The 11,216-nt window shown below is 48.4% G+C and overlaps 1 protein-coding gene across 1 annotated transcript; it reads left to right on the top strand.

Annotated features, from left to right (window-relative positions):
• Positions 1–2,797: 2,797 nt before the first annotated feature.
• On the top strand, positions 2,798–3,895 carry LOC127045994 (zinc finger protein OZF-like). Its single transcript, XM_050942890.1, has one exon. The coding sequence runs from the start codon at positions 2,798–2,800 to the stop codon at positions 3,785–3,787; it is 990 nt and encodes a 329-aa protein (XP_050798847.1). The 3' UTR covers positions 3,788–3,895.
• Positions 3,896–11,216: the final 7,321 nt, after the last annotated feature.

Below are 11,216 nucleotides of genomic sequence, written 5' to 3'. Positions count from 1 at the left end.
ACAATTATAAAATAAATCAATTGCAATATAATATTGTACTTACATTTCAGTGTAGAATATACCGAGCAGTATAAACAAGTCATTGTATGAAGTTTTAGTTTGTACTGACTTCACTAGTGCTTTTTGTGTAACCTGCTGTAAAACCAGGCATATGTCTAGATGAGCTGATGTACCCTCTGGAAGACCTCTGCGCCCCCCAGGGGTACGCGTCCCCCTGGTTGAGAGTCACTGGAATCGATCATGGAGAGTCCCCTGCAGCAGGCAGATTCCCTGCAGCTCATAGTTCAGGCACGTGGGGTGGCCCCTGTGGGAAGCGGAGTCTGCTGCTGTACCCATCACTGGATAAACCCAGGTTTCAGTCTCTGGAGATGTCAGGCGGGCGCCTTTCACAAGCAATAGTGGATATAAGCAGCTGCCTTCTATCCCACACACTTGGGCACACAGAATTTTGCTGCCAATATAGATTGTTTGCTACTCTGGGCAATGGAAACATCACTGACAAATATTTCTGTATAGCACAAGAGACCTACTGTCTAATCGCACAAACCTAAACACTCTTGTCTGCCCCTGCCTCACCCTTTTCCCGAGGCCCCACCCCCCTCACTCCATTCCCCCCCCCATTGCTCACTCTCCCACACCCTCACTCACTTTAACCAGGCTGGGGCGGGGGTTGGGGTGCGGGATGGGGGATGGGGGATGGGGCTGAGGGGTTTGGAGTGTGGGAGGGGCTCAGGGCTGAGGCAGGAAGTTGGGGTGCCGGACGGGGGTGCGGGATCTGGAAGGGAGTCTGGGTCAGGAGGGAGCTCAGGGCTGGGGCGGGGGTCCGGGCTCTAGGAGGGAGTTTGGGTCAAGAGGGGGCTCAGGGCTGGAGTATGGGTGCAGGAGGAGGTGTGGGCTCTGGAGGGAGTTTGGGTGTGGGAGGAGATTCAGGGCTGGGGCCGCCAGGGATTGAGGAGTGGGAGGGGGTTAGGGGTGCAGGCTCCAGCTGGGTGGCACTTACCTTGGGCAGCTCCCAGAAGTGGCCGGCCTATCTGGCTCCTAGGCTGAGAGGCAACCAGGTGACTCTGCGCACTGTCCCTGCCTGCAGGCACTGCCCCCGCAGCTCCCATTGGCCGCGGTTCCTGGCCAATGGGAGCTGCGGAGTCAGCACTTGAGGCGGGGACACCGCGCAGAGACCCCTGGCCATTCCTGCACCTAGGAGCTGGACATGTAGGCCACTTCCGGGAGTTGCACAGGGCCAGGGTAGGTAGGGAGCCTGCCTTAGCCCTGCTGCACCGCCAACCGGACTTTTGGCCTATTAAAATCTCCCTGATGGCTTTCAATAGCCGCTGGGAGATTGAGGCTGATTCCGAGAGACTCCAAGCCAATCCGGGAGGGTTGGCAACCCTAGCTGCTGGTGCCAGCACTGCCTGGGATTTGTGTTCTCCAAGATGCAGCAGGCGTTTGAGGGAGAGATCAGGGATGTCAGGGTCTCCTGGTCTTGGGAAATACTAAACAAGAAATTTTTAACCTAACCGTAGCGTGATGCTGTTTGGGCTCTGCTGTGGCTTTTAATGCCACAGCATGTAATGGGGCTAAAAGTGAGCTTACCATGAGCATGCATGTTCCAAGCTATAAACACGTTTGTACACTGTAGAAAGCCACTGCTTTTGCTTTAAGAAGTTTGGTCGGTTAATTGAAGAGGTGACAATGAGAGGTGGCTGAAATATGACACAAGGGAAATCTCTATACCCATTGGTCCAAATTACCACAGACTCTCCAACAATATACCCGAGAGGCAGCACTGTCAACGTAGCAATAACAGTGAAGAATAGACATTTTTGGAGACCCCACTGTGAATGAAAGTTTTCTGGATTATTTTGCATTTGACAATGTTGCCATTGCTAGCAACAGAATAATTTGCTTTTTCCATTTTCATTACAGTGGGTAAAAGATCCACGAGTGGAAATTAGAGAAGAGAAACACCCTAAAAATATAAAGCAACTGGAGGAATGGGAGTTTGAGAGAGGACGATACAAAGAGATGGTTTCTGAAGCAATGATAATGAAGGAAGCTGAAAGAGCTGGAGGAAACTGAGAAAGAAGAGGAAGCCAGCAGAAAACAAGCCAAAATATATTCACTGCTGGTGAAAGAAGTTTCAACAAACTCAGCAGCATTTTTAAGATTCCCAGTGCCCGTACACACATATCTGGTACACATACAATAATCACACACATTAGACACCACAGAAAAAAACATATGAGTTTTGGGAAAAAACTCATGGAGGGTTCACAGAAATTACAGAACTGGCGAAATGATACAAAACATATTTTGGAGACTGGAAGCTATTAATTTGGTTCCACATTATTCCTGCAGTCACATTATTTGCTATTCACCAATATTTGAACAGCCATCAGGTATTTGTGAAAATGTCTGCACATCGCCAAAGTTTCATGAATTTTAACTCCAGTGATTATCTGTCCAAAGCTTCATCCTGGGAAATATATTTTTCATTATTTATTATGCATTATTTTTTTATTTTAAGTGTTTCAACCATCCAGTCAGGGAGCAGAAACAATCCCATATGACCTAGGTGATCAGTCAAACCCCCATGAATAATGAATAGCAAATAACTTGTGGACAACCCGTAGATTGAGATTTATTTGCACAACCCCTCTGGTGAATACATGCACTTTGCAAAGATGCTGCGGCACAGGAGAAAGGGCTGAACTCACAGCACAGCCCATTTGCAATGACCCATCATTCAGCCAGCTCTAATAGATAATTCCCTGTATGTGGGAACACGAGCAGCCACATCATGTTCCAAGCTGCCCAGATTCTCTGTGGAGATGAGAAACCCTATAAATGCACCGAGTGTGGAAAAGGCTTTGGGCAGGAGAAGATCCTCCGAGAGCACCAGCGAATCCACACAGGCGAGAGGCCTCACAAATGCGCTCACTGCGGGAAAAGCTTCACCTGGAGCACCAGCCTGATCAAGCACCAGCAGATCCACACGGGCAGCAAGCTGCATGCCTGCACCGCATGCGAGAAGAGCTTCCGGAGGCGGCACAGCCTCCTGCAGCACCAGTCGGTGCACACCGGCGAAAAGCCGCACACCTGCGCCCAGTGCGGCCGCAGCTTTGTGGAGAAGCAGGCGCTGAAGAAGCACGAGAGCATCCACACAGGGGAGAAGCCCTTCACCTGCAGCGAGTGCGGGAAGAGCTTCCGGCAGAAGGGCAACCTGGTGTCACACGAGAGGAGCCACCTGGAGGAGAAGCCGCACCGATGCCCCGAGAGCAGGAAGTGCTTCCGGGAGCAGCGCTTCCTGGCCAACCACCAGCGCACCCACACCCAGGAGCGGCCCTACCAGTGCGCCCAGTGCCAGAAGAGCTTCAGTGCCAAGCAGGGGCTCCTCATCCACCAGCGCCTGCACAGCGGGGAGCGGCCCTTCCAGTGCCCCCTCTGCGGGAGGAGCTTCACCGAGAGGAAGAACCTCAACAAGCACCAGCGGACGCACAGCGGGGAGACCCCCTACACTTGCGGGGAGTGCGGGAACAGCTACACCCAGAAGTACAGCCTGAAGGTACACCAGCGAACCCACAGCGAGGAGACTTCCCACACCTGCAGTGAGTGTGGGGAGAGCTTCAAGCAAAGGAACCACCTGGTGAGCCACCAGCGGAGCCACAAAGCTGGGAGCCTCTACATATGTGCCGAGTGTGGGGAGAGCTACAGCCAGTGGGCGCATCTCACCGCCCATGAGAGAATCCACACCAGGCAGAGCCAGCCAGCGTGCACTGAATATCGGTAACAGAGGCAACGTATCTCAGAGCATGCCAAGGATCCAGATGAGAGCCCACATCCATACATGAGTTAAGGGCTCCGGCTAGGTATAGGGCATTAGCCAGAGCCATTCTGAACCAGAATGCTTCCCAGGCAGGCGTCAGAACGTTTGGACCTCCTTGTGTTTCCCTAAAAGCAGCAAAGAATCCTGTGGCACCTTATAGACTAAGGATTCTTTGCTGCTTTTACAGATCCAGACTAACACGGCTACCCCTCTGATACTTGTGTTTCCCTGTCTCTCTAAGGACCCAATCCAGTCAACGGGAACCTTTCTGTTGACTTCAGTCTGGATTGGGTCTTGGTTGTGTAAACTGGGTAGAACTTGCCATAAACCATTTTACAAGCCAACTAGGTAACAGTGATAAGCATCATGCAGCATTTACGTGGTCTCTAGACTTGCAAGCAATGTTCCCTCTAATTTTTGACAGGCCGTGTGCGCAAAAAAATTCTTCTGTGCAAATTTTTGTGAATCTGTGCAAATTTTTGTGCCATGTGCGCGGAGTTTAGGATCTGTGTGCGGGCACACACGCGCACAGCTTAGAGGGAACAGTGCTTGCAGGTACTTGTAAACATCAGTTAATTAAATCAGGCAGAATCCTAGTCTAGGATGCTGTGTAGGTCAATCAGTTTGTAACACAGCCCGTAGGGGGCTGGGGATCCATTTGGAAGTTGTGTTCACGCCTTCCTGGGACGATTTTGTTTCAGAAGAGCTCTGTCTAAAATGTTGTCCCTCTCGGGCAAGCAGGACCAAAGAAACTGGCTCAAAACACAGAGAATGCTTCGCAGAGCCAATCCTGCTCCCACTGAAGTCCATGGAGAATTTGCAATCGAGGCCTTTATGTTTGCTGTCTGCGCACAATGCATTTAGAGTAGAAACTGCAAACTTTAAAGGGAAGTGATTCCATTTCTAAGGCACTTACCTCATGCAAGAAACATTTGTGTCTTGACATCTGATGCTGATGGCGTAAACAAAGCTAGAGCTGGGGCAGAGAAGATCTTTAAGCTGCAACTTTCACTGGGTTTAGCTGAGCGGGAAAGGCTGGATCCCCTGGCAGCAAACATAAAACCAGCACCTTCAGAAAACGACAGTTGGTGAAAGAACTTCTGGGGATCCTGGCAAGGATGGACCCATGACAGGCATCACTAACCTCCCTACTGGGTATACTTGAAGAGTTAAATTTAAAAAGCTAATGCCCTCAAGGGGCAGGCAGTTTGAGACGGGCAACAAACCCAAATGCGCAAAATACACTGTACAAAAACCCACCAGCCACAACTAACAGAGATTCCTCCAATAACACAAAGTTGTTAATGTATGATTGGCTCCTAGAGAAAAGCCTGGGCTCCAGATTCTCGCTCATCATGAGTGGATGCTGGTATTCCAGTGGGGAAAGAAGCACCCAGTCCCACCTATTTCATGGAAGAGTTTGAAGGGGACTTGCTGAATTTAGCTACCAAAATTCACCCTTTGCATGTAGAGAAATACCACGTGTATGCATCACTTGCTGGAGTTGCAGGTCTTGGTGGGACATTTATCAATGATGCTGCTGGACACGAGGGAAGGGACCAAGTTCTGGCAGCCATTGGGCAGCAGAAAGATTAGCTCAAAGCACATGCTAAGATGTTCATTCTTCCAGATTTAAGTACAACCACAGCAAATAGAAGCAAAGAATGTCACGCTGTGAAGCAGAAGTCCTGTGGGTGAGGCCACAAGCGTTTCCATTCTGTTTCCTGCCAATGCATGGGTAATTCTTAACAAGTCCTTTACCTGTTGGGACGTTGGGTGATGAAATTGGGTGCTGAGAAACATCACACAAGGCAATGCCAGAGAAGAAGAGGGTTTGAAAGGTGATCCGGGAGATGAATGAGCTGTAACTGTGCCATTTGGATGACTAACACTCAGGCTGTGAATGCAGGCTTTCTTAGAATTTATTACTATTATTTATTATTTGCATAATGTCAGCAGGTGCTGAGCAGTTTACGGACAGGGGTAAAGGAAAGGCTTCGCTTCATTGATTTTACAGTTTAAAGTTCCTGTCTACTATATGGTCCTTAATGCACAAACATTAAAATCAGCACTAAGAGTTGTTGATGTCTGTTCCTTACCATTTAATTATGTTGAGCTAGAAGCTACTCAACCTATTATTTTGTAGAAATATATAACACAGAATTCTCTTTAAATGTGGTACTGATTTTCAAATGTGGTAAGGAGAGTGATCCTGGCAATTAAGGTCTGTAACTCATAGCCCTAGTAAAAACAGTAAAACATATTAAGGGGAAAAAAATCATTCATCAGCCACAAGGAACAGAACCATGAGCAATAATGAGCATGGGTTAATTATTATGAGGAATATGTTAGGCACAGAGAATGTGTTTGGCATTGCACAAGACAGAAATCAGTTGTCTACAATTAACCCTAACTTGAGGTGCTGATGATTGTAAGGCAAATGTAGAAAAGTTGAGATGTATTAGGAGATTCTCTGTGAAAAGAATAAAATTTGCTGCACAAACACAACTGGCATTTTAACAGAATGGCGAATTAGTGGGTAAAGTGACTGCAATAAATCAGAAATGTGAAATATATTTGGATTTTAGTCAAATATTTGATTATGTGACTCACAAAATTTTCTTTGAAAAGTTAATTCATATTGGTTTGGATTGAAAACTGGCTGGAAGACCAGTCAATCTAACCTATCTATGTTCTTAATATGGTTCCCATCACTGGGGTGTTTTCACAAAGAGTAATCAGAAATGGTCATGTAACCAGTTATAGGGAGGTGTCTCACAGGCTTTACAGTAACTGGTGAGAGGTCCTGTTTTAGTTAACATCTCAGTCAATGACCTGAAAGAGGAGGTGACCAGCACACAAATGAAATCTGCACATGATACTAAATTGGAAGGAGTTGCAAACATCAGACAAGACCTGGAAATAATCTCGAGGGTCCTAGTGGCATTAGAGACCTGGGCAGAAAATAACTAAATTAAGATCAACTTGGAAAAAAGCAGTTAGAACATGTCAGGGAAAGTAACCAGAATCTCATGTAGACAGTGGGGAAGGAAACACTTGGGAAGCAGAAATGGCTGGAATGGACCTAGGTGGTGTTCCAGTGAGGATGGAGCTCAGCTGTTCTCAGTGGTGGCAGATGACAGAACAAGGAGCAATGGTCTCAAGTTGCAGTGGGGAAGGTTTAGGTTGGATATTAGGAAACACTATTTCACTAGGAGGGTGGTGAAACACTGGAATGGGTTCCCTAGGGAGGTGGTGGAATCTCCTTCCTTAGAGGTTTTTAAGGTCAGGCTTGACAAAGCCCTGGCTGGGATGATTTAGTTGGGGTTGGTCCTGCTTTGAGCAGGGGGTTGGACTAGATACCTCCTGAGGTCCCTTCCAACCCTGATATTCTATGATTCCAGGTCTGACAGTGGTCAGCAAATTAGACGCATGATGTGGCAGCAAAAAGTTTTGTCCCACATGCAGTGTTAGCACTGGTTTTCAAAAATCAAATGAGAAGAAAATTCCAAAAAAGTGACCAGCACATCAGTTATCGAAGCATTTCCTATTGGTCCTTGAAGAGTTCCTGTTACAATTTTGAAATGGGCTTTGAAGTTCTGGGATACAGCATAACGGTCCATGGCCACATGTCCATAGACGCCACCACGACCAACTCAGCCGCATTCCTGCAGCAGTGGGGCTCTCAAACCCAGGAACACAGGAATGGCCCTGAGAACACAACAGCAGCGAGGCTTCTCCCCCTCCCTGGCTCCAGACACACACTAGAGGGCAGTGCTGCACAGACCTGTAGCCTTATACTGCAGTTCTCACCTGTGAGCTGAGGCTGGGGAATTTCTTTCTAGATAGTTAAGTGGTTAGAAGAAAATTCTCAATTTTCTTTGGGTTTTTTTGTTGTTCTTTTTGTTTTTTGCTTTGTTTAAGGTAGTTCCTTGTTCTAGCAGCCATGTGGATGCCAGATGCTGGGGTCTTGGATTGGTCCCCTGCCCCCAGGCCGGCGGCAGGGGCTGGGTTGTGGCATGCAGTGGCAGTTCACTTACCGGCACTGGTAGAGCACTCCTTGCCTCTTGACCCCAGATGTGCAGTCCTGTCCGAAGGCAGCTCTGGCCAGAGTGGGGCCTTCCAAGGGTCCACGGAGGGAGTAAAAGAGATGAGCTGCAGGATGGGCTCGGAGGACCACACGCTAGGTGTATGCGACTAGCTGAGAATTGTAAAAGCAGCAAAGAATCCTGTGGCACCTTATAGACTAACAGATGTTTTGGAGCATGAGCTTTCGTGGGTGAATACCCACTGCGTCAGATGCATGTAGTGGAAATTTGCAGGGGCAGGTATATATATACAGGCAAGCTAGAGATAATGAGGTAGTTCAATCAGGGAGGATGAGGCCCTGTTCTAGCAGTTGAGGTGTGAAAACCAAGGGAGGAGAAACTGGTTTTGTAATTGGCAAGCCATTCACAGTATTTGTTTAATCCTGAGCTGGTGGTGTCAAATTTGCAGATGAACTGAAGCTCAGCAGTTTCTCTTTGAAGTCTGGTCCTGAAGTTTTTTTGCTGCAGGATGGCCACCTTAAGGTCTGCTATTGTGTGGCCAGGGAGGTTGAAGTGTTCTCCTACAGGTTTTTGTATATTGCCATTCCTAATATCTGATTTGTGTTCATTTATCCTTTTCCGTAGCGACTGTCCAGTTTGGCCGATGTACATAGCAGAGGGGCATTGCTGGCACATGATGGCGTATATTACATTGGTGGATGTGCAGGTGAATGAACCAGTGATGGTGTGGCTGATCTGGTTAGGTCCTGTGATGGTGTCGCTGGTGTAGATATGTGGGCAGAGTTGGCATCGAAGTTTGTTGCATGGATTGGTTCCTGAGCTAGAGTTATTATGGTGCGGTGTGCAGTTACTAGTGAGAATATGTTTCAGGTTGGCAGGTTGTCTATGGGCGAGGACTGGCCTGCCACCCAAGGCCTGTGAAAGTGTGGGGTCATTGTCCAGGATGGGTTGTAGATCCCTGATGATGCGTTGGAGAGGATGATGCATCCAAGGATAAATGGACACAAATAAGATATTAGGAATGGCAATATACAAAAACCTGTAGGAGAACACTTCAACCTCCCTTGCCCCACAATAGCAGATCTTAAAGTGGCCATCCTGCAGCAAAAAAAACTTCAGGACCAGACTTCAAAGAGAAACTGCTAAGCTTCAGTTCATCAGCAAATTTGACACCATCAGCTCAGGATTAAACAAAGACTGTGAATGGCTTGCCAACTACAGAACCAGTTTCTCCTCCCTTGGTTTTCACACCTCAACTGCTAGAACAGGGCCTCATCCTCCGTGATTGAACTAACCTCATTATCTCTAGCTTGCTTGCATATATATACCTGCCCCTGGAAATTTCCACTACATGCATCTGACGCAGTGGGTATTCACCCACAAAAGCTCATGCTCCAAAACGTCTGTTAGTCTATAAGGTGCCACAGGATTCTTTGCTGCTTTTACAGATCCAGACTAACACTGCTACCCCTCTGATAGCTGAGAATTGTCCTCTCCCCCTCAGGCCATAGGCATACGGACTGGGCCGTTCCGTGCGGTTAAAAAACTCTTCCTCCCACCCCCGGGAAAGAAGCCAGCACTTCACTGATTGATACTCTGGGCAGGCCCTGCAGCTCAGTACGTGCAGAGAAATACCAGCCAGAGCATCAGCTCAAAGACCCCAGCTGGCACCAGGGGGCTCACAAGGATGAAACCAGACCTGTGCGAGGAGCTGGGGCACATGGAGATGCTATTCTCATTAGCTACGGAGGAGCCCTTCATCTTGGGTCCAACGGGATTGTGTGGAAGAACTACTCCAATGGGAGATTAGGTGACAAATTCAGAGCCTGCAATGAGTCACTGAGACTGGCATTCTCATCGCATTAACAGTGCCACTGGCTCAGCGAGGGTACAGGAAATGCACATTCACCTAGCACCCCTTGGTGGTGCTGTTTGGGAAACCCGGCAGATCAGTCTTTGGCATGTTACGAGGGAGGTCTCTGATCTCCTGAAACTCCACACTGAAGGCATGTGATCTCTGAGTAAACCCAGTTTATTGTGTGGATCTCTTCCTTTCATCTGAATAAATCCTGTTTGCCTCCTGGCACTGCCTGCCAGGGCCCTTTGAACATGCAGGGACAAGCCCCAAGAATACAGCTTTCAAATCATTACCAAGCAGAGGTGTTGGGCAGTAGGAGGAAACTGATGAAAGAGAAAGCTGGGAGGGCGACAAGGGCTTGTTTCCTGCTCCAACCCTAAGCTGTCCTGAGTATCCCACGTCTTGGGGAGAGGGCCTGGTTTGGTTAACCTCTCAGGGAATGCTCTGGAAGAGGAGGTGACCAGCACACCCGTGGATGGCATCCCCATGGGGTCTTGAGCTCACAGTTCTCGCTGGAGAAGCTTCCACGGGGAGGAGGATGTGAGGGTGGCATTTCCCCCACCCAGCATCCCTCTTCTGCCAGCCCCACGTCCCTTACGCTCATGGAAGCAGAGGGGAGGAACTGGATCAAAGTCTCTGTGAATTGCTGCATGTGGCCTTGAGTTCTGAAAATTGAGTACATTCCCTGTGCCCACAGGGCCTCCCGCGTGCTGATGGGACGCTGCTTCTGAGGGCCATCACAGCTCTGGGGCTAAAGGTTTCCCACAGGCTAAGTGCATGCGATTGTGTCTCCCAAGCCCCAGTGACCACCACAGTCTGATACTGCCCCAAGCTAATGGAGGGTGGTTGTTTAGCTGAACTGATAGAAGCCAGTGATTTAAGCGTTGAAGTTCCTGGGCTGTGAGAGTGGGGATAGCCATGTCTATGCAGCCAGTTTGTTACACCTAACCGGGGGCTGACGCTGGAAGATCATGGGTGAGCCGCGATCAGGACAGATTTTCACCTAAATCAATGATCACACAGCACAGATTTCCTTTTAAAACACACCTTCCTTTATTGATCTCTAGCATTCCAGGTACAGTACCAGAGAGACACCCCATCATTTCCATCCCCAATTTAATTGCTGCTTCCCCTCAGGATTAACCCTCACCAGACACGCCCCTCCCCTACCAGCTCCTGTCTTATTTTCATTTCCTTTAATCAACCCATCTCTACCACTCCTTCTGCCCAGGCAGGGATCACTACAAGAATTCAAACAGGGATCCTCTATAGAAATACGAGCCAACACATGCCTCTTACTCAGGAATACGGCACTCTCCAGTCACAGAAATGGTACCTGAAACTTACCCAGCCAATTCTCTGGAGTTACAGACAACATTTAGATTTATTTTTTAAATAAAGGGTGTTGGGACGGTGAGTATCTCAAAAACCTCGTACCGATGGTGGTGTTTGCACGAATCTCTGACGATGAGCTACATGTGCTCTC

The sequence above is a fragment of the Gopherus flavomarginatus genome, chromosome 2 (genome assembly GCF_025201925.1).
Source record: "Gopherus flavomarginatus isolate rGopFla2 chromosome 2, rGopFla2.mat.asm, whole genome shotgun sequence".
Lineage (NCBI taxonomy): Eukaryota > Metazoa > Chordata > Testudines > Testudinidae > Gopherus > Gopherus flavomarginatus.
This window is presented reverse-complemented; position numbering and strand designations above follow the sequence as displayed.